At 56.0% G+C, this 23,285-nt stretch overlaps 1 protein-coding gene across 1 annotated transcript in view; it reads left to right on the top strand.

Moving 5' to 3' along the window:
- Positions 1-1,251: 1,251 nt before the first annotated feature.
- Positions 1,252-23,285, top strand: part of LOC140629121 (cAMP-dependent protein kinase catalytic subunit PRKX) — a 74,248-nt gene continuing 52,214 nt past the window's right edge. The window contains exon 1 of the mRNA XM_072818601.1: positions 1,252-1,432. Within this exon, the coding sequence (XP_072674702.1) occupies positions 1,267-1,432 (166 nt within the window). The 5' untranslated portion in view covers positions 1,252-1,266. The remainder of the gene's footprint in view (positions 1,433-23,285) is intronic.

Raw genomic sequence — 23,285 nt, 5'->3', positions numbered from 1 at the left:
GAAGGAGGAGGGAGGCGACGTGGGAGGCCATGTGTCCTCCAGCAGCTCAAAGTGTGGTCCCCGGGCCAGCAGCTGGGAACGGCCAACCCTTTGCAGCCTGCATGTCCACCGGATGCCTGGGGACAGGGTGGCCCGATAACACTCGGGACGTCCAGTTACATTCCAATGTCAGATACGCATTGGTCATCTCTGGTGTGAGTACACCCGACCGACACGGGCTGGGGCGTGCTTACACGGCGGGAGTGGCTGGAATTCGAATGCATCTGGGGCGTCCTGAGTTTCTCATCCAAACTGGGTGTGTGTGTCGGAAAACGGTGGCCCACCGAGCTGCGCGCGCTGCGTTTCGGGGAGGGGGCCGTGGTCCTGCATCTTAAACCTGCGTCTGCTTGTCTTTGGTTGGAAGCATGAGCGTTTGGGGAAACTCGTGGACTCCGAGCAAGGTGCGCAGCACGCTGGAGGGGTCGCCCTGGATCAGGGGTGTTTGGGAAGCCTCAGGGATCCAGCGGGAGGGGTGCCCGTGCGCCCCTCCCCAAATGGCATGTTGGCATCATCGTGCCCCCTGCGCGCGCACCGCAGAGACCAGGAAGGTGACCCCGCCCGGGGTTTTGTTGGCTACACCCGGCTGCCGGGCCCGTGCGCATTTCGCTCCCGGTTCACTGGATGTTTTTCTTTCTTTCTTTCTTTTTTTTTTTGGACTTTACTTTAGTTGCAGCCACGCCCTCCTGGTGGCCAGCGCGCCCCGCCTCCCGGCCTCCAGGGCGGGGGCGCGGAGAGCGCGGAGTCCAGCCTGGCTGGGCGGGGACCCCCTCCCTCCGCGGGGCGCCCCTGGAGCGCGCGGGGGGGCGCGGCCGCCTCCTCCACGCCGCCCTCCGGGATCCGGGGGCGGAGCGCGCGGGTGTGTGTGGGGGGGCCGGCGACTCCCGGGTCTGCGGGCGGGAGAGCGCACGGCCCCGCCCCGGCCGCGTCCGCCCGGCCCCCCAGCAGCGCGCACGCAGCGGCGGCGGCCGGGGGATGAACGCCCCAGCCTGCCCGGGCCGCGCCCCCGGGCCCGCCCCTCGAGGCCGCGGGCGACTCCCACCGGCTGCAGCGGCTGCACCGAGCGCCGCCCCGCGCCCCGCCATTGTCCCCGCCGCTCCGACAGTCGCGCCGGGCCGCGGGGGGCGCGCATGGGTGGGCGCCGCTGATGCCGCCGCCGCCGCGCCGCCCTCCGAGGCTGCGTCCCGGGAAGCCCGGCCCCGCGCGCCCCCCGGGCTGGAGCGCGCCCCCATGGAGGCGCCCGGGCTGGCCAAGGCGGCCGCGCCGGGCCCCGCGCCCCCGGAGCGCGCAGCCGAGGCCCCCGACGGCGCGCCCTTGCCCTGCCCGAGCCCCGAGGCGCCCTCGCCGGAGCCGCCCGCCTACCGCTTGCAGGACTTCGACACGCTGGCCACCGTGGGTGAGTGGGGCGCGCGGGGCGCGGGCCGCAGGGGCGCAGCGGCAGACAAAGGGCCGCCTGCCCGCGCGGGGCCCGGCCGCTCCGGGGGACCCCCAAGGGCCGGGCTGCGCCCCCGCACCTTGGGGACTCCGCTGCGCGCACGCTCACCCCCCTCCCCAGCCCCCGACACCCTCCCCAACGCCCGTCGCCCCTGGAGTCTCCTGGGGTGCAACTGCCCTGCGCCCCCCGCCCTGTCTGTGCTCTCTGTGCGCCCCAGACGCGCTCCAACTTCCAGGGGGTGGGGGGCCACCTCGTACTGGGGACCCGCCCTGCCCGCCCTGGGGGCCCCTAGAGGCACCTGCCCTGCTCCTCCTGCCCACCCTCCCCGTGCGCTCCCGGACACTGCAGACCTCACCCCGCGCTTGGCGAGGCAGGTGTCCCGGGGCGTCCCCTGGGGGGGCGCACGGACGGGGGGGGGCAGCGTTCCCCATACAGCACCCATCTCCCAACACCCTGCGGGTTGCTCCTCCCGGGCGTCTGAAAGTTGGCATTTTTAAAAAAAAATCACACACTGCTTTCCTTTTGTCCTCCGCTTTCGAAGCTGCTCACGCTGGGACATCTGCGATCGTAGTGTCCGGCCCCCCCTGCCCCCTGCCTGCACCCTCCACCCTGAATCCCCCCAAAGCCGCACCCCAGGTGGGCGCCCAGTTCCGAATGTGGGCACAACCTGCGGCGGCTTCTCAGCAGCTCTTTGTTGCCAACCCGTTTCGGGACGGACGGGATTTTGGGGCCAGAAACACACATGGGGAAGGGGACCCGCTGCACAGCCCGGAGGGGCAGGGCAGGGCAGGGCTGTCCCTGGGGAGAGGGGGCTTTCCCGGTCCCCCGGCCCCCTCTTTTGCAAAGGAGGAAGCTGGGCAGGGCAGCAGGAAGCCGGGCTCACGGTCACGGCCTAGGGTTTACTCAGACCCCAGGCGCAGCCGGGCGGCCCGGTAACCAACCCCCAGTGCACAGGGACACTTCTCTTTTTCAGGGGGGTGTGCCTGCAGGGGTGCAGCTGGCTGGGGGCGGGTCTGCAGGAGACCTCACTGGGGAAGAGGAGGGGCGGGGGCACCTCTGTGCCTCTGTGGGCTTCTCTGTTTCTGTTTCCCTGTCACCCTCCTCCTCCTGCTGTGTCCCTGTCTCTGTGTCTGTCTGCCTACAACCCCCCCCCCCCCTACGCGGGGCTCCCTGAAAAGCTGGCTTTGCTCCACAGGACGGCAGGGTGGGACACAAACCCAGCCCGAGCGGTGGCCCCAGGACGAGGTGGAAACACCAGCAGCGAACAATGGAAAGTTGGTGCAGGACCCGCCGTCCCTTGGCACGCAGCACCGCCGATTGTATTTGTCTTGGGCACACACACGGGTGTATCGTCGGGTGTATTGTCGTAGGTGCCGGGGCGGGGGGCCAGGTGGCCAGAGCGGTGGGGGCAGGCAGGTGGGAGGCGCCACCACCTATTCTGGTTCTGCAGTCACGTGGGGCCCCCCTGTGGGCGCTGCCCCGGGGGGCACGGGCAGGCCAGCCAGTCAGTCATCTTGTCCTTAAAAATAGAATGTCGCCGCCCCTGGGAGCCGAGAGGGGCCCGCGGGGGAGGGCGAGTCCTTCCTTCCACGTGTCATTCCTCTCCCTTGATGAAGAGGATGCTGCTTGTGCAAGGAGAACTTCCTGTGGGCTTCCAGGGTGTGAAGGGAGGGCCGGAGCGCGCAGGTTCACCTGCTTGGACCTGCAGGTTGCAGGTGTGTGTGTGTGTGTGAGAGAGAGAGGGACATAGACCCAGGTGCATGTGCGTGCACGTGTGTGTGTGCACGGCTCTGCAGCTCTGACGATATTTTCTTTTTTTTTAGTATTTTATTTATTTATTCATGAGAGACACACACAGAGAGAGAGAGAGGCAGAGACACAGGCAGAGGGAGAAGCAGGCTCCATGCAGGGAGCCCGATGCAGGACTCAATCCCGAGACCCCAAGATGCTCACCCACGGAGCCACCCAGGCACCCCTCTGGTGACCTTTTCCGCCGTATTTTATCCCAGCCTTTTCTTCAATACTGATCCAAGTTTACCACAAGCAGTTAGCCCGGGAGACTAATCCGTCTCCCGAGCCGTTCCTGCCCCGTGTCTGACCCACGGGGTCCCCCCCGCCTTGCTCCCGGGGGTCCGGATGCTTTTTTCCTGAAGGATCTGAGGCAGCAGGACATGGCCGGCTCCAAGACCACGCTGCTCACACGTGTGCATTTCCATTTCACCCGCGTGCGTGCGCTTGCGACACTTGTCCGTTCGTCACCCATGCGTACGCTCCTGTGCCTTTCACCCCACACTTCCACCTGGACGCTGGGCAGGACTGCCGAGTCCCGCTGGCGCCCGCCCCGAGGCCGATGCGGTTGTGCAGGTGGGACGCAGCAGGTGCACACGCAGGCTCGGGCCTGCTGACCCGGCTGCACGGTGCCTGGAGACTCCACGGGGACCGGGAGGCCCAGGTCCTAGGCGGGGAGCGGGGTCGGGTGGTCTCGGTGGCCCCCCTGCACCAGGGCGTTCGTGGATGGGGAAGGAATCCCGGCCGGCCTGGCTGCGACGACAGGTGAAGGCCCCTCTCAGAGCAGGGAAGCGACTTCGGGGCGGCGCGTCTTGGTTAAGGATCATTTCCTGGCTCGGGAGCCGTGGGCTGGGAGCCGCAGGAGCTGGTTCGCAACCCGCTTCTCTGCGTTTCGGGTTCCTGGGGCGGCGCTTGGGTCCGTCTGCTAATGACCGACAAGACGCTGTTAAAGGTCCTAATAATATGTTCTGAAATCATTATGGGTGCGTTAGGGATCCCGGAATCCATGCCTCGCGTGCCTCCGTGGTGACCTGCTCCCCCGTCTGCACAGTCGTCCTCCTGACGCCACACAGGCCGCGTCCATTGCTCCCCGATTTGGGCCACCCCGTGCTTGGAGCTTGTGCGTGTGTGCCTGGGCGCCCTGCTGTGCAGCGTCACCGTGTGCATTGATCTGGCGGCGGACGCCCCCTCATCGAGGACAGAACGACGTCCGTCCGCTCAGGCTAGTGGCCTATGCTTGACACCAGTCAGGTATCGACCGTCGTGCGTCACGCGGTCGTATTTCCTCAGGATCGAGGAGCCCTTTCTTAACCAGTAACTGGTCATATAGACGGTTCCTTCTGAAATACTTAGTATTTGCAGTTTCCTCCGTACCTACGGGATTTTCTGCTGAGGTCCTCATCCCCCCAAATCGGCCCGATTTCACTCCATCTGACCCGGGCTCTTATTTATCCTCAAATATCCGCCTCCAGAAGGAGTGGAATCGGACTCACTGTCCTCGGGCTGTGCCCATAAATGAACGGCGCTCTGCGCCGTGTAGACATAAGCAATGGAAGCAAGTGGTTCCTTCCCAATGCACAGGAACTTGAGATCACCCTTCGATCCAGTCCGCCCTTCACGGGCTCGGAACCTGCAAACGCACGGGAGCAGTGGTTTCTGTTCGACAGCCTTCCAGGAGCTTCAGAAATCGGATGGAATTTGGGGGAAAAAAAGCGTATTCCCGAGTGCAGACGTCCTGCACATTGTTCATTTTTTAGAAAATTCATGTCCAAGGAAGCAAATGGCTTTTCAGTGAGGCCCTCCAGCTGCAAGTCGTTCCTTCAGAAAGTTGTGCGACCACCGCCTCCATCGACTTCCAAAACGTCCTCGTCGTGGCCCAGAGGAAGCCCCGTCCCCACGAGCGGTCACCCCGCATCCCCCATCCGCAGCCCCCGGTGACCCGGAATGTGCTTCGTGTCTTCACGGGGTTACCGGTTCTGTGTGCTGCATCCCCACGAGGGCTGCTTCCTTCTCTCTGGCCATCTCCAAGGGCGTGAGGGTCCAATGGGAAGGGAAAAATGAGGAGATGCAGAGCCCACATTTCCTTGCTCAAGGGGTTGGAGAAAAAAGGGCATGGGGAAGACCAGATGGGGGCAAAGCGGGAATAAAAAATAGGCAAGAGGCAGGAGCCTGTGATGAGCCAGCACATGCACACGTCCGCCAGTGTCCTGGGGGTAGAGTCCCTCCCACCCCAACTCATGTCCTCCCTCTCAGAACTGCAGATGGGACCCGATTTGGAAATAGACTCTTTGGAGAGGCAATTAGTTAAGGGTTGAGGTCAAGTCCATTGCATAGGATGAGCTTCAACCCAAGGACAGGTGAGGATGGAGGCAGAGGCGGGAGGGACGTGGACACCAGCTCAGGGATGCCTGCAGCCCCGGACGCCGGAAGAGGCAGGAGGGACCCTCCCCGGAGCCTCCGGAGGGAGCGAGTCTCTGCCTCAACCTAGGTCCGGTGGGACCAGCCCACCTGCATCTCGGACATCTGGTCTCCAGAAGCGGGAGGGCATCGTTTGAAGCCCCCACGGGGTGGCAGCCCTACTGCGGGCGACCTGATCCTACAGAGAGCACACAGCTGGGGTTAACCCAGGAGGGCCAAGGGTTCACGGGCATCCGTGGCCTCCCGCTCGAGGATGGGACACAGCCCCAACTTGCTCTTCTGCTGCCTGTGCTTCTGCTCCCTCGCACCCATCCGCTTCCTGCACAAGGAGCAGCCGGGCGAGGCCTGCACCCCGGGTCTGCATCACCTTGGCGCTCTCTTTGGCAAATCCAGGATGGACCAAGGGCCGCCATGTTGAATCAGGCTCGACGTTGGGCTGCCGTGACACAGCGCCGCGGACGGGGTCGCTCGTACACAAGAGTTTCACAGCTCTGGGGTCCAGGGTGTGGGGTCAGGACGCCAGCAGGGATGGGTTCTGATGAGCGCTCTCCCTGGTTGGTAGGGGGCCGCCGTCCTGCTGTGTGCTCCTGAGGCGGGCAGGGACGTAGGACATGCCGGGGTCACACGGGGACCCATTTCATCGCAGGGCACCCCATTGTCATGACCTCATCCTACTGACGTCCCAGAGCCCCACGTGCAAATGTCAACCCCGTTATACAGGAGCGGACGCTTCATCATATGAAACCCAGGGGGTGGGGTGGGGTGTGGGTGTAGACATCCAGTCCACGGGCATGTGCGGGTGTGACGTCCCGCTCCGGAACTCCTCCTTTGTCCCCGTGTCTGCCCAGGGCCACCCGCCTTGCCCTCCCTTGGGTCACCCACGCGGGTGAGGACAGTGTGCCGTGAGGGTGCTCCCCAGTCTGCGTCCTGGGGCAGTTCCTCCACGGCTGGGGACAACCTGGGAGGCCGCTTTTGTCCTTGGAGGAAACGGGCAGGGGCGACGTGTGCCACAGACGTGTCCTGCGTGCCAGCAGCGTTGGTGGCTGGGGGCGCCGACGACGCTTCTAACCACCGTGTTCTCTCGGAGAGATTAATGTGTTACCAATTCCCTGAAAACCACCTTTGCTCTGGGAGTGACACCGTGGGGCTGGTTCCCTTTGTATTTCCCCCGAGGTTCTTCAAGCGACCACGGTGTCACAACCCTCCACGCCATTTGAAGACTCGCCTTTTCGGTTCTTTTTTTCTTCTTTTAACCCTTTGAGCCTTGATGTGTGGTGTTCATTCTTCCTTTCTGAACGTCTTTAGTTGACAGGGAGGGAGAGCAAGAGGGAGCACAAGCAGGGGGAGCGACGGGCAGAGGGAGCGGGAGAGCCCGCATGGGGCTCGATTGCAGACCCTAGGGTCATGACCTGAGCCAGAGGCAGACGCCTAATGCACGGAGCCACCCGGGTGCCAGGCACAGTAGAGGCGTGTCCCTGATTTTGCAAGGATGCCCACCCACGGGGGAGCTGGCCACGCTGTCTGGCGTCTGCTGCCATCCGTGTCCGCGCTGTGTGCACCCTGTGGGCGGCCCGGCCCTCTGCTGCCTTGTGTCCTCCTCCTCCCCCACGGTGCTCCCGCCTCTTGCCCTGGAATGAGGCGCCCCATGTGGGGCAGACACGTCTGTGGGGCTGTTCTGCAGCTGCACGTCTTTGGGCAGGTGTCCTGCCTTCCCCCAGGAGCGCGGGGCCCCGGGGACGTCGTGTGTATGTGTGTCATGCCTCCATCTGTTCTTTCCTCTCCTGTATGCAGGCCGCTTGGCGTGTCCCCATTTGGCCCCCGGAAAGCTGTTAAGTCGCCCACGTTGGGAGACCCCTGGGCCCCGGGCAGTCGGTCGGCGGTTGTCCCTGCTCACGCTGCACATCGCTGAGCAACCACTGCCCGCCACGTTGCTCTCTGGCCGCAGGACGCTCTAGGGTACTGCGCACGAGGGCTCTGCTTCTCCAGTTGACGTCCCCTTATGGGACGGTGGGTACCGCGTATGACATGTCCAGTTGCTGGTTGGTTCCAAGGCCGTCGGAAGTCTGGGGGAGAATGGAGCAGCCTGGTGGGGGTCGGAGCAGAGGGCGTTTAGGGGCATGCTGATAGGGCCCAAGGTTGATGAGGAGAGGGCGAGCCGTGGGGACACCCTGGGCAGAGTGGCTGGTTGTCAACCCTGAGCAGCCTCAGCATCCCCTAGAGGGCTGGTGGGAACACGCACGGCCAGCCCCCACCCTGGAGACGTTCCGACTCTCCTACCTGGAGAGGGTGGTGGTGCGGAGACTCTGGATGCCTCATAAGGTTCCGGTGCTGCTGCTGCTGTGGAACGTGAGCCACACGGCAACCTCGGAGCCCACTGGACCTGTTCTGGAAGCTCTGGGAAGGTCGCCGTGGCTGGCGTAGGGCGGAGCAAGCGGAGAAACGAAGGCGCAAGAGCTGCCCTGCAGGGCCTGTGGTGTGTCCTCAGCTGGGTGCAAGCGTACGGAGGACAGATGGTGCGTTCCCTGGTGCCTCTTCTTTCGAAGACACTTGTAAGTGGTCTGTTAGATGAGGGCGCCTCCCCCATGACCTCATTTCACCTTTATTACGTCCTGAGAGGGTCATGTCCATAGACAGTCACTGGGATGTGGGCCTTCAAGGCTTGAGTGTTGAGGGGACACACACACACGTTGCGTCTATAACAGAGACTTAGACAACAGTCATGGGCGACCCCAAGGTTTGCGGGTTGCATCAACGGGAAGCTGACTCTACCATTGGGCGGCACAAGGAAGGCTCTGGATGGGAGAGAAGATCACACCATCAGCTTTATCAATGCCTCGCCCTCTCACTTGCTCACACTTGACCTCCTCTACCATCTTGACCATCTTAACCATCATCGTCATCACGGTCACCATCATTATCACCACCGTCACCGTGATGACCGTGACCACCATCACCACCATCGCCAACCCCATCATCATCGTCGTCATCACCACCTTTGTCACGGCCTTCTGTTCAGCACTTGCCCGTGTCTTACCACTTTCTACCGTCTTTATCACCAGCACCGGCATCATCATCATGGCCGCCATGACCACCATGGCCATAGTCACGAATCCCATCATCATGATCCTCGTCACCACCTTCATCACTACTCCCTGTTCCACATCCTTCCGGTTCCTCCCATCTGGCTCACCAACCCCAGCTCACAACCACCACCACCACCACACCCTTCATCAGCACCTTCCCTTCAACACCCCCACCCACATCCTACCGCTTATCTACTATCTTTGGCATTCTTTCTACCGTCACCATCACTTCTGACGCCCGTGACACTTTTTCATTGAAATTCACGTAATATAAAATCATTATTTGATTTTTTAAAAAAAGATTTTTATTTATTTATTCGTGAGACACACACAGAGAGAGAGGCAGAGACACAGGCAGAGGGAGAAGCGGGCTCCCCTGCGGGGACCGCGATGTGGGACTCCATCCCAGGACCCCAAAGTCATGGCTTGAGCTGAAGGCAGAAGCTCAACCGCTGAGCCACCCAGGTGCCCCCGTAAAATTTGTTTTACGGTGAACCGTTCAGGGGCATTTAGCACATCCACCATATGCGACCATCCCTTCTATCCAACACTTGCATCAGCCCCCAAAGAATGCCCTGGACCCGTTAAGCAATCACCCGCTGCTCCCCTTTCCCTTTGCCCTTGGCAACCACCCATCTATACTCTGTCTCTATGGATTTGCCCCTTCTGGACATTTCCTATAAGTGGGATCCTACAGTACAGGGCCTTTTTTTCAACTGGTTTCTTCGTCCAGGATGATGTTTTGAGTTTCATCCGTAGGGTAAGTATGTGTCAGGACTTCATTCTTTTTTATGACCAGTATGTCATGGAATGGATGAGGCTACACTGGGTGTAGCCTGTTCTGTGGGTTTGCTCGGAGAAACAAAGTACCAGAGATGAGGCGGCTTCAACAGTAGACATTTATTGTCTCCCACTCCTGGAGGCTGGAAGTTCAAGATCCAGGCGTGGCCAGGGCTGGTTCCTCCTGACGCCTCTCTGCTTGGTGTGGAGACACCATCTTCTCCCTGTGTCGTCCCACGGTCTTCCCTCTGTGCATGACTGGGTCTTAATCTCCTCTCCGTGGGAGGACACCGGTCCTGTGGGATCAGGCCACACCCCAGTGACCTCGTTTTACCTTCACCACTTTACCTTAAGGAATCCATCTCCAGATACAGTCTGGAGGTCCTGGAGATCGGGACGTCAACGTTATTTTCTGTGAGGGAGGGACGCAGTTCAGCCCGTTACACCTGTGAGACTTTGAATGCATGGATGCTACCTCCATGCCCTGGGAGCTGCCAAGACCCAGTAGTGCCAAGACCCAGTAGGGTCACCCCAGGTGTATTTGGCTGACCAGCTTGGAGGGCCGAAAGCAGGATCCTTTTATGACCAAGGACAGAAGACTATGGTACTAGTGTAAGGACCACCTCTGCTCATCCTGGCAACACCTCCACCTGCCTTCCTCCTGTGCATCACCACCCACCAACCACCCTTTCTTTCTCTCCGCTCATTTGTAACCGTCACCTGCAGGTGTCAGGACTCGCATTTAAGTGGTGCCCAGCAGAGTGCAACTGCTCTCAAGGTTCTTCGTTCACTCAAGTAGCACCTTTCACCAAACTGTGCGTGGGAGGGGGGTATTCTTTATCCCTCAAAAAGGCATAGCCCCTGCACGGGAGCCATGCTGGGTGCAGCTCCTGGTTCTGGGATGCCGCATGTGCCGGCGGCTTTCCTGGTGCACCACGTGGATCTATTGCCTTCATGCTCCACCGAGAAGGGCGACCCTCCATCCCATCTGCTGTGATGTCTGTGTGACGTAGTGTATGTGCATCCTGGTCCCTCTGTGTCTTGGGAAGTCACCTCCGGTGACCATTCTGGGTGGTGGGACAGCCCCACCAACTCTCTAATGCTATTTGATTTTTTTAAAGAATATTTTTTTAAGATTTTATTTATTTATTCATGAGAGACAGAGAGAGAGAGGCAGAGACATAGGCAGAGGGAGAAGCCGGCTCCATGCAGGGAGCCCGATGTGAGACTCAATCCCGGGTCTCCAGGATCCCGCGCTGGGCTGAAGGCGGCTCTAAAACCGCTAAGCCACCCAGGCTGCCCCAGAATATTTTCATTGTACTGATAACCACATAGAATTCACCATTGTAACCAATTGAGTGGCATTAAGTAACTCATACTGTTGTGCGACCATCATCACCGCCCATTCTAACACTTTCCTGTGACCCCAAACCAAAACCCAACACCCATTTAGAAGTCACTAAACAAGGCAAGTGTCCTCTGATCTTTTTTCTGTCCCTATGTCTCACCCCTGTTTCATGACCCGCCTTTCTTATCCTTCCAGGGGGACTGGGCTCTGAGCATTTAAGAACCAACATGGTGCATGGGGTTGGGGCTCAGGTTCCTGGCTTGAGTGATTGGGACAGAAGCCCTGCTCTGGTCTCCGGGTTCACTAAATGAGGCATAGTTCCAGGGTGCGTGTGGTCCTGGCTCCACAACCCTGCATTTCCCCACACAGTCCTTGAGGAGGGGTCAGCGAAAGGCTGAGACGCCCCCAGTGGTGGAGGTGGTCCTTCACCGGGATGTGCTTCTCCATAGCGCTTGGCAGGTGTGTGTTGTGTTTTATTCCGGCCTTTGGGGAGAGTGGAGAGCGTCAGCCTTGAGCACTTGTGTCTGCTGTCCTTTGTGCATCAACCAGGAAGTAAGCATGTCTCGCCACAGCCGGCATCGCCCTCATCGTCCTCACCATCACCATCACCATCACCATCGGCATCATGACCATCAGTTCCCAGGCATCATGCAGGCTCATCATTTCAGGGACGGGTGGTGGTGTTATTTGCTTAGATTTGGAGTTTATTCCGTTTCGTAGACCTGAACTTTACTGGGTGTGCGTGTCTTGAGGCTGCTGAGCATCTTCCCCTCCCACCCCAGTCCTGAACCTGTGCTAGCTCCTGAGTTAGGGAATCAGGGTGCAGGGCAGGGTCCCCGAGGGAGCCCACTGCGAGGTCACCTTTCCTTGTTCTCCTGCTATGATCTCTCTCATGGACTTTCTCCCCATCTTGGTCTCCTACGGCTGCTCTAACACATCACCCCTCACTTAGTGGCTTAAAACAACACGCATTTTTAAAGCCCCACGACTCTGCAGGTTAGGAGCATGAAGGTGGGTGTTGATGGGTTAATAAGAAGGGTTAGGAGGGCTGTGTTCCCTTTTGGAGGCTCCAAGGGAGAGTCTTTCCTTGAATCTTCTAGATGCTGCCGGCCCTCTATGACTTAGGATGCCTTCACCCATCTTCTAGGACAGCAGTTGGGTCAGATCCTTCTCATGAGGCCATGTCTCTGGTTTTTTCTCCCCAAGCTCTCTCTTAACACTTGGAAGGACCCATGTACATCACCAAGGATCATCTCCTTATTTCAAGTCAAGTACTTAGCATCTGTAATTAGCACCTGGAAACTCAATTTCCCCTTTGCCATGTACATTAACGTCCTCACATGGTCTGGGGATTGGGATGTTGACGCCTTTGAGGAGAAGGCGTCCGTTATTCTGTCGATGGCACCTGCTCTCTGTCATGTGCTGTGCATGCCTCGCTTTAGAAGTGGCATTAAGACGGGGGTGGGATGAGGTGGGGTCGGAGCTCCAGCTTGCGTGCCCCGTGTCCTTCTCCAGCTGCGTTGACTTCCGTCAACGGACAAGGCATTAGCAGTAAAAAGCTCTTCCGTCTGGAGGACGGATACTAGCTCTGATTAGCCATGGGCGTGGCTGAAAGTTGGGTGTGAGTGTGTGTGTGCATGAGAGAGACCGACACAGACAGAGAGATGTGGGAGACAAGGGATTAAGGGAGTGAAGTGACCTGCTCACACCTGCGCCCTCCCCTGCCGGGCTGGAACCCTGTATGAGGACTTGTCGCCACGTCTCTGCGACCCGTCCACTGTGCTGGGTGAGCAGATCCAGGTCTCCTGTTGCAAGGAGCCCCCGGGATGGGATTGCTCACAGCTGGGGTGACACAGCCTTACCTTCCGGAAGGAGGCTTGCGTCCGGCCCCGGATGCACAGCCAGACAGGCGGCCGTGACCCTCCGTCGGGGTTGCCACATGGCATCCCGGAAGCAGAGCTCGTATCCACCTGGAGGAGCGAGATAAGGAACACAGACACAGGACTGTTTGCAAGGACTCTTGAGCTTGTAGATTAACTCGATAACAGGCACTTTTTTTGTGTAGTGAACTTGGCAGCTCTTGTTTCCGAGATAGAGTGTGCAATAATAATAAAACTGACACAAGGAAACCTTCGAAGCAGGTAATTCTGGGAGCTCCTCATGGGGAGGAACTTCCGATTGTATGCCGGGCGGGCTGGACCGGATTTGCTTCACCGCCGGGGCACTCGCATAGGAGTCCAGTTGGCATTTGCAGTACCGTCGAGTAGGAGAAGACGTGGTGCGTTCCAGGGACCAGATTCCTTCCTCCTGTGGCTCAGCTGCTCCTGCTCCCCACGTGCCCTGAGGAGGCTGAGCGCAGATTCCCAGTGTGTGACCTGCCCCCAGCCCTTTGCATCCTCCATATCCCCATGGGGGAGTTTCCTATAGGCCACCTCTGGGCAATCCTTCAGGCCCCTTAGTTCAGCTCGGGCCTCCAGGGACCTTCCCGACATCTCTTTGCACTTCCCCAACCCTCTGGATGCAGACAGCCTGCCAAGGATAGACCCTGCGCATCCCGGACTCGGCTTCACTGGGCTGTTTCACATTTGACAGCGACACCAACCTTGGCTACAGTGTCTTCCGTGGTGGCTTCGATTAGCCCCAGTTGCCCCCTTGGAAATCCATACTGGTTTCCCCAGCAGGTAACGGAAGAAGGAAACCGTCCCACAGCCTCCCTGCTGACGTGCACTGGGTCCCACCACCAGGTGATCGCACCCCCTCTGCCTCCTGGTCTTGGGCAGGTGTCACGAGCAGGCAGTATGGTCATGGTCTTGAGGTGGTCGGTTTGATGAAGCAGCTCATCAAAGAGGTTCGCAGGGCAACCCCCAGAGAGGTCTTTTAAAGTGGTTGACAATTAATTTGGTGGATGATTTCATCTCGTTGGATCATTATGTTGGGAGCCACTCCACAGAACAAAGGGCTGCGCAGATGTGGGGCTGGGTGTGGCCGGGCAAGAGCTCAGGCTCTGGAGAAAGAAGCTCTTTGTAGTGCCTGAGCACCCCCACCACCCCCGGGAGCTGAATGTGGGGAGGGCCACCAGGAGCGGGCCTGGGCCTGTGCCCGGAGCGTGCACGCGGGTGGCTGTGTGTGCTCACGTTGTGGGCGTGTCGTGGGGCCGCCCCTTACAAGGATACTGAGCCAGCTGAATGCTTGGGGGTGAATCCAGAGGAGATCATTCTGCAGAGATCGGAAAAATCCAGCACGGGCATTAAGAAGGCCAACTGTCTTGAATACCCTCTTCTTGGGCGATCAATTCCGTTACCATCACACCTTAAGATAAAAAAGATAAAAAGATAAGAGCCCATAGAGAAATAAAACCAGTGGGCAGCCCAGGTGGCTCAGCGGTTTAGTGCCGCTTGCAGCCCAGGGCGTGATCCTGGAGTCCCGGGATGGAGTCCCATGTCGGGCTCCCTGCATGGAGCCTGCTTCTCCCTCTGCCTGTGTCTCTGCCTCTCTCTCTCTCTCTCATGAATAAATAAAACCTTAAACAAAAAAAAAAAGACTAAAAAATAAATAAAACCAGTAATGACGGCCTATTCCCTGGATACTCAGGCATAATGGTCATCAGCTGATGCCACTTACGAAGGCTTCTCTTTGTTCCATCCCGAAACACTTCAGTATTTTATTTCGATGACAGATTCGGGAGCATCCGTGGTGTTGATCCTGTCAAACAACCAGTGTCTGATTTGTTTGATTTTTTTTTTTTCTTTCCCTTCTGTCCATTTTCTGTTTTCCATTTCATTGATTTCTGTTTTCAGTTTCGCTCTTTGTTCTGCTTGCCTGTCTGGTATTTCTTTCCCCGACTTTTCCTTCTACAGGCTTTTGTTGAGTTTTCAGCTTCCTTGGTGGCTCTGATTTTTACATGTGTTCTTCCGTTTGGGTTTCTGTTACTTGCTCCTCTGTAGGTATACTATGTTCTTCACTGTTTTTTTTTTTTTTTTTCTTAATTGTCTTATTTTGAGCATGATTCCGGGCTGCCGCGTTGAGTGTGGCCTAGAGCTGGGGAAGAAACAATACTGAAACCTGGGGAAAACTGGGAAATGACCATCCTTTCCTGCATTCACACCACCTACGGGCCAGCCCAGTGGCACCCTGCCTCATGTTGGGAGTTCAGAATCTGCTCCGTTGTAAGATTGTGGCCTGTTGAGTCTCGTAAGTGGTGGTGCTGTCTTGTGGGCTTCACACTCCGTCTGTCCCAGCTGGTGCTCATGCAGCTCCAGCTCCCCTCATCCTCCACGCCATCCCCACCTCGATTGCTTCTTCCTTGCCCAACGAGGCCCGGAAGTGAGTGTGAAGAACACAAGGCAGCAGCCACCCGCTCCAGAAGTGCGTCGCCCCTGAATGCGCTGCCTTTCGGGACCACTGCTCTGGGTTCGAGGAGGCTTGTCTTCCTTCAAAAGGAAAAGTTGAGTCATGCTGCAACACAGATTGAGTGCAGTCCAGGTGTTGACTAGAGACAAGCACGCAGAGCTTGGGATGCTCTCGGCAGAACATCAGTGGGAAAGTTTGCAGGTGGCTGTGCGCTCTGCATTTTTTTTTTTTAAAGATTTTATGTATTTATTCATGAGAGACACAGAGAGAGGCAGAGACACAGGCAGAGGGAGAAGCAGGCTCCCTGCAAGGATGCAGGACCCTGGGATCATGCCCTGGGCCAAAGGCAGATGTTCAACCGCTGAGCCACCCAAGCATCCCTGTGGTCTGGATTCTTCCCCTCCTGTATCATCAGGTGAGGGTTCCCGACCTTCGGGAATTTGCAAACCTACTTCCTTGTTCTGTGGCGTGCTTCCCTTTTTGCCTTCACGGGCCCGTGAGATATGTGCACCCAGTAGTGAATGAAGCATACACAGGTGTGCACACACCCGTATAGAATGAAAGGACTTTTTTTGGGGGGGGGGGGGTTGGTGATTGGGTGGCAGCCCTCCTGGCGCTTGAAAACACTATGATTCTTGAGGTTTTGGCACATATTTTGAGACCTGAGCCTGACCGCCACATTGTGTGACAGGAAAGCAACCTCCCATTCGAAAGCTTTGGTGCCCAGTGTTCTTGATGAGTGAGCAGAACAGCTCGTCCCCTGATCTGCTCCCAAAGCTGGTTTGTAGATTGTTTCTCTGGAATGTCTTTGTTCTAGAAACAGCCTCACGCACCACGGTTGGGATTCCAGACGCCTTAATCCGTAGCATAGAAAAGACTCGTGACCTGTAACGAGCATCACGCGGCGATAGAAAAATGTAAAGCAGGCTTTTTATAAAATTAGCAGTTCGGCCAAGGGATCACTCAGTGGTGCAGAAAGCAGCGGTGTTGACCTTCTTTTTTTCCGGCGTTGAACTTCACTTTGCACGCGGGCGGCGGGTAGTGGTTCTTTCAGACGGGTCTGGCTTGTCATGGAGCTGCTGCCATGGGGCTGGCGTGACGATGTGGCTGAGGTAGAGAATAGGCTGGGTGGCTCCAGCAGGGGATGTAGCACACGGACCCTCTCCTCGTTTTCTCAGTTGATGTTGGGACGCCTCGTGCTTGCCACGTCTCTGGCTCACCTCCATCGTGTGAAGATGAGTGATTGATTCTTACCCTCATCGAGGGACACGGGGATACTCTCACATATCTCCTTGGGGGTCCCCAGACCCCTTCCCTCCCGGAGCCTCTTGGGGGAAGACGCAGGAGCGCTGTAGTCATTTGGGAAGGAGGCTTGTGTGATGGGAACTGGATGTCCCTGGGGATGGGGATATGGTTGGAGGGAAGCTCATTTTCATCATGTTGTCCAGTGGTGCCTTCAGTCCTGGAGGAAACGTGGTGGTAATCCTTAGGAGCCCCAAATGGAAGCGGGAACCCTTAGGAGCCCCAAATGGAAGCCTTTCTACCAAATACAGCCCCTTCATGTTTGCACAACGGTGCCACGTGCAAAATACTCCATTAACGCCTCTTGGAAGAGCCTATTGGTTGCAAGATGGGTTCCCAGAGTGCGATCATCACCGAGACCAAAGCAGCTCTCCTCCTGGGGCCCGGGGACCTACGGGGTTCCTGGAGAACCTTCTGGGGAATCCGTGGGGTCATGCCTAGGTTCATGGTACCATGAAATAGAATTTGTCATCTTCTCTCTCTCCCCCTTGCCTGGGCGTGTGGTGCTTTCCGGAGGTTCCCTGAGCCGTGACCGTATGACCCCTGACCATCAGCGGGGTGAACTTGCTCATTCTCGTGTTTTAGACATTTCTGTTTTCCTTGCTAATATGGTTACTATCTCTCCAGAGAGTGACGCCCACAAGCAAACAGGCATTGGTTACCCTCCTCCATCTGTTTCTGAAGGTCTGGCCCAAAGAAGTCTTGAGATCAGGGAGTTTGAGATCTGCTCTCCTAAACCAGAGACCCAGTCTCGGAGGATCTCGATTGAGCACCCACAGCGACGGGTTCGTGATGAGGCCTGAGCCCCCAGCGAGTCTGCGGAGAATGAAATGCCTCACTGTGCCCCAAGCACGCAGCTTGGGTGTTTGTTTTTCATCTTACTCCACCCAAGCAAAGTGGTCGCTTTGTTCAGAATTGAGTCCTACTAATTGCATTGCTCCCTTGCAAGTGTGGTTGCCCCCACCGCTACGTGGGTCTGGGTTCACTGTGCCAAGGCACGATTTAGGCTGCTCGCAAAGCGGTCATTAGCACGTCCCTTGTGCAGAGAACTGCAGGGCTGATTTGGGGGATGTAGTTTCCATTTCCAAGAAGCTTGGTCTACAAATAACTCTAAGAAAAGGTCAGGGTGTTCAGGACTGTAATCAAGGTGCCGAGGAGGAACTGGGGATCCGAGCGCAGATGTTCAGTGCCGAGTTTGGGTAAACACAAGTGGGGAGGGAGCACGCAGCTCCTGGGGGCCCAGCCTGGAGCCGTCCTGAGGCTCTCGCTATGAGAGCCCCTGGCCCCACTCACACACACAGAAACCCTCTGAGTCACCCTCTCTGCTCTCCACCTCCTTCTTACACGGGAAGAGGCCACACACCCGATGGTTATCAGCGGGTTACACTGTGCGAGGCGTCAAGAGAAGTCAAGACGTGTGATCCCAGGAAAAGCCGATAACTCAGACCCACCCCCACCCCCGAAACTGACTAATGCGAAAAGAGGAACACGGGAAACACTTAAAAAGAAAAAAAAAAAGTCTTAGTTTGAGTTCTGTTTTCAGAGAAGTTTGAGAAGCCGCTGTTCCCATCCACAAAAATAGGATGTGACAGTGAAAGAGAAACAGGTTTCGAGAAGATAGCTGAAAATGTGAATCGTTAAAGAACAAAGTTCCCCCAAATCAAAGGGTGATCTTGTTCATGATTGAGACTTGACTTATCACTGTGGGGCTCTTGGCTTCCAAGTGCACAGCTCAGGTCTAGACCTTTCCCTTGAGTGAGCGTTGGAAGGTGTGTCTCCAAAGCAATGCCTGTTGGGAGTGGGGAGTCCATGTCTCCCCGTTTCATGTCTCCCTGAAATCTAGGAAGCCCATTGTCATCCAAGGACACCTGCCATTGGATTTAGGGCCACCCTCATGCACGATGACCTCTCCTTGAGATCTTTGCCTTGGTCACAAAGACCCTGTTTCCAAATAATTCCATGTTCTCAGGACTAGGGGTCACGACGTGGGGACACAGTTCAACCCACTCCACCCTCCATCCTCAACACGTCCACAGGGTGCCACATGGAAGTGTTGGACCTTCTTTCCCCAAACAACACAACTCTGCAGACCCCTCGCACACCTGCCAGGGTTTCTGGTCTGTGTTGGTGTCGTCGCTGTCTGTGTAGATGCCTACACGTGCCCCCACCCTGCGGTCTTGCCCACCCTCCCTCTCCTGGCTCTCTCTCTGCTCATCCTCTTGGCTGTGCATCTCCCTGTCAGCCCTGCTTGTCACCCTTGGCTCTGGCGTCTGTCTTGGTTTGTGTCAGGGCACCCCCTCTACCCTGGCCGTTCCTCCCACCGGCTTCTCCTATGACAGGGACATCCTTGAAACAAAACAAAAGCCTGCAGAACCCAGAGCCACACAGGTACTTCCCGGTGTCATCGTGTGATTTCCTGCTGCCCTCGGCAGGAACAGCTCACTCCAAGGTTTCGCAATCCCTTCCTTCTCTTGCTGTCCTCTCTAGTGTTTTCTTCCATCCTCCGAAATCCGGGTTCTCTGGCCTTCTTTCCAGTCGCCCTCCAAAATAGCCTTCTGTCTGCCCCAATTTCTAGTTTTCTGTTTGAAACCTGACTTCTTCTAAAGGACATGTCTTCTTCTGACCCTTACACCAAGGCAAGTTCCATTCTTTCCATTCTTTTCTTCTCACCGAGTCATCAAACCTGAATAAGCTCATTAAACCCAAATGAGCTCACCAACGTTATTAGAGCTATTATAATTAGTGGTTGCTGTCTGCCTTTCTGGTCCGATGGTATCTAAACCCCGTGAACGCAGGAACCAGCCTTATGTTGCTCATTGCGGCTTCGGAGTCGTGGAGAGCACCTGACACACGGTAAAATACTGAGAGCGGGGGAGAAAGGATGCCGAGCCTCATTGTACTGAGGTGGTCTTCATTCAGAGACTGAGGTCGTATTCATCCCCCCTGACTACCTAAATCCTTTGTGGTCAAAGATGGAGTTTTCTAGATATTTCTAACTTGGCAGTTGTCACTTGATACAAGAATGGAGTGTGAGCTGAATTGGTGGAACTTTAAAGCTGTCCAATATGGTAGCCGTTGGCCACGTGGAATAGGGGAATAGTATTGTCTCACTAGCCCGTCTCAGGAGCTGCATTTTACAACCTCAGTAACCCCCGCTTCCCCCTGCCCCATGAATGTGAGCCTACTCCATCGGACAGAGGATGTGAAAGGTTCCTGCCCCACAGAAAGTTCTACTGGGCAGTGCGTGCTCCATGTGGTCATGGTTCTTCTTCTTTTTATTCTTTAAAATATTTTATTCATGTATTAATGAGAGATACATAGAGGCAGAGACACAGGCAGAGGGAGAAGCAGGCTCCCCTGTGGGGAGCCCGATGTGGGACTCGATCCCCAGACCCGGGATCACGCCCTGAATCGAAGGCAGATGCTCAACCGTTGAGCCACCCAGGCATCCCGATGGCGGTGATTCTTAATGGGGGCTGATTCTGGACACTTGGCAATGTCTGGGCATTACTGATTGTCACAGCTAGATGTGGGGTCCGTGATGAGGGCATCTGGTGGATGCAGATGAGGGATGGTGCTCAGCACCCGCCGGTAGGTGCCCAGGAAGCCCCATCAGAACCACCCTAGATGCCAGCTGTGCCAGAGTGGAGGACACTCTGCCTTAGTGGGAGAGATTCTCTCCCATCTGCGTGTCCATCCATCCATCCATCCATCCATCCGTCATCTATCCTCAATCATCAATCAGTCATCAATCATCTGTATATCTATCATCTATCAATCAGCCGGCAGTGCTTTTCAACCATTGGTGTTTCTGCTCCTCCATGAACATCCAACAATGTCAGGGGATATTTTCGGTCGCGACAATCGGGTGTGGGGTTGCCAAACCTGGCGTGTGGCGGGTGGAGACCAGGGACGCTGCTCAATGCCCTGCAGTGCACAGGACGCTCTGCCCCAGAGAGTCCTCCAGCCTCACGTGTCAGCACTGCAGAGGTTGAGAAACCCTCACCTAAAGGGCAGTTCATTTTGGGGGCGTTTCGGGGGTTACCGTGACACATTCCATCTCTCCCTGGATGCAGTTTTTAGGGCTGTGTTGGTATCCTGGCTGGCTTTTATTGGGAACGTGTGAAGACCAACCTTTGTTCTGGATGAAGACTCACCCGAGGGACATCCAGAGCTACAGATACTTATGCTTATAGAAACACCAACGCCGAGCCAGGAATTCCAGGCATTTCCCTTGTGGGACATTTGCTAGTGCTGGGGGCGGGTGGGAACTTCCTGTGTTTCTTTTCCCTTCGTGGTTATCGTTTCTGTATCTTTGATGGGGGAGAGGATAATTCAGTCAAAAATTTGCAAACAGGAGAGCGGTGTTTCCAAAACGTCTGTTCCATTTTTATCTTTTAAAATAGCATAATGTGAAATCGAATATTGCCTGACTCAGCACAATTTTGAGGGAGTTACTTGTTTAAAAACAAAACAAAACGAAACAAAAAAAACAAAGAGCTGTCTAGACGAGCAGACTCCCAAAACAACCCTCCCTTCCCAGCCAGGGCTCAGTGGAACTGGGTCCAGTCTTTTCAGCTGATCTTTGAAGTAAATATTCCAGGTTAAAAAAAGAATCTTCCTCTCTCTCTCTGTGACTATCATAAATAAATAAAAATTAAAAAAAAAAAAAGAATCTTCACGAGATTATGCAAAGCACACTTTTTGTCGGTAACGCTTGCTTATTGAGATGTAGTTCATGGGGCCATATGATTCCCAGGGTCCAGTTCCGTGTTTTATGTTAAATCACGGAATTAGCACACTTTTTTTTTAAGGCTTTTTTCCCCATAAAAGAGAAATCTGACTATACTTGAGTCCAACAATAACTTTAAAACTCGGCTATTTGAAGGAGAATTGAATGCTTTAGACTTTTATTATTTCATACGTTGTAGCTTATCATCTTTGCTGATATTACCAGGAGGGGGACATGCCAGAGAGAACAAGTGAGTTTTTTTTTTTGTTTTTTTTTTTACAAGTGAGTTTTACAATGATAAATTCATGCATTGTGATGCAGTGATTACAGTCGACTCTTGCACAACACGGGTTTGAACTCCGCGGGGTCACTTATACACGGTCTTTGTTATTATTATTTTTTACGAAAAATGCAATATGGCACCGCAAATGTGTTTTCTCTACAATTTTATTCATCACATTTTCTTTCCTGTAGCTTACTTTATGGTAAGAATATAGTAAGTGATACGTAGAACATATAAGCCATGTGTGAACCCATCGTTATAACTAAGGATTCGGGTCAACAGTAGGCTTCTTAGTAGATATGTTTTGGGGGCGTGAAAAGTCACACGCAGATTTTCGACAGCATGGGGCGTCGGCACCCCTAACCCTCTCAAGGGTCAGCTGTATTTTGCAATGATTACTTAATGCATCCATTTCGCTTAACGGATCCATTTCATACAAACTCTGCTATTATGGAGATGAAACATTTCCATAGTTCACACACTAAAAAAATCATGAAAATCATACTGTGAAATGCATCTCCTTTTGTCCCGCATCTGTCCTCTCCCGTGACCCCGCAGGACCCATTGTAGCGTCCTGGATCTTTCTAGAGTCGTCCTTTTCAACAGCAACTATGACGATAAAGAGAGGACGGATGTTTTAATGACCAGCGGAGTGCATCCTGTTGGCCTCCTTAGGAATCGCCTGTTTTTCATTTGCTTTAAAAGCTTTTTGAGCTAATTTCTCCCATCCAGACAGTTTGGGAGATAGAAAGTCTATGCATGAGCTGGGTGGAGGAGAGAAGTGATCCCTGAGAGCTTTCCGCCGGGGGTTCCAGGTAAACGTGGGTGCTTGGCAACACCTGGCACGTGTGGTGTGTGCTGGTGGGAAGGGACCCCCCTTGCCCCAGCTTTCTCAGGGTGTCCGGGTTACTCACCTGAGTCCAAGAGCCTCCTGTTATGAGTCCGCTGAATTCCTTCAGACCACCTTACCTAGAGCACCTGGTGAGTTAGGAGTGTATCATTTGCCTCCAAGTCCTTGTCATGCACAAATGCTGCATCTGAGTCCATGGACACGGACGTCTGATCCTCAGCAGTCTTGGATCTGAAGCATAGTCCAGACCCTGTCGTAGTGGGTCACCCAAGAAGGTCTGTGGTCAGTACGCCTCAATACAGACCGCCCGTGTCACCCTGTGTACCTTACTATGCCACGCCGTGTGGAAGGATGAGGAAGGAACGTGTTCCCTGGAAACCCAGGGTGGAGCATGGTGGCCGACCCACCAATGGGTCAGGCGTGGGGGCTCCGCTCACTTCTGGGGGTGCCTCCTTAGAAGCGTCCTTTCCCACACCTGCCCTGTGCATGAAGAAGGCATGCACTACCACGTGCGTGCGACTTTCCCCGCATCGCTGCAGGCCCGCTAGGAAGCTCTGCTCCTGGAGGTTTTCCACCCACCACTGACCTGTTGGCTGTCGTCTCCTGTGCATTTCAGGGGGACGAGGCCTCCTGCACGCTCCCTCCCTCCCCTGGCACGTGCCTGCCCTGTTTCCGTCGCATCTGGGATGCCCGTGCGAGAGCACACTAAGCATCCTAATTCAGGAGACACCCCAGCTTAGGAAGAGGAGCAGGTCGGGGTTGATGGCGAACAACATGGGTCTTTGACTCAGACGTGGCTGTGTCGTCCTTGCGTGTCAGGAGCAATTCTCACTTCCCCTCCCACCAGTGGCAGCTGGTATTTTGTAAGAGCTGTTGTTTG

This window comes from Canis lupus, chromosome Y (assembly GCF_048164855.1).
Source record: "Canis lupus baileyi chromosome Y, mCanLup2.hap1, whole genome shotgun sequence".
NCBI classification, from domain to species: Eukaryota; Metazoa; Chordata; class Mammalia; order Carnivora; family Canidae; genus Canis; species Canis lupus.
The sequence above is the reverse complement of the archived record's forward strand: the minus strand, read 5'-3'. Positions and strand labels throughout refer to the sequence as shown.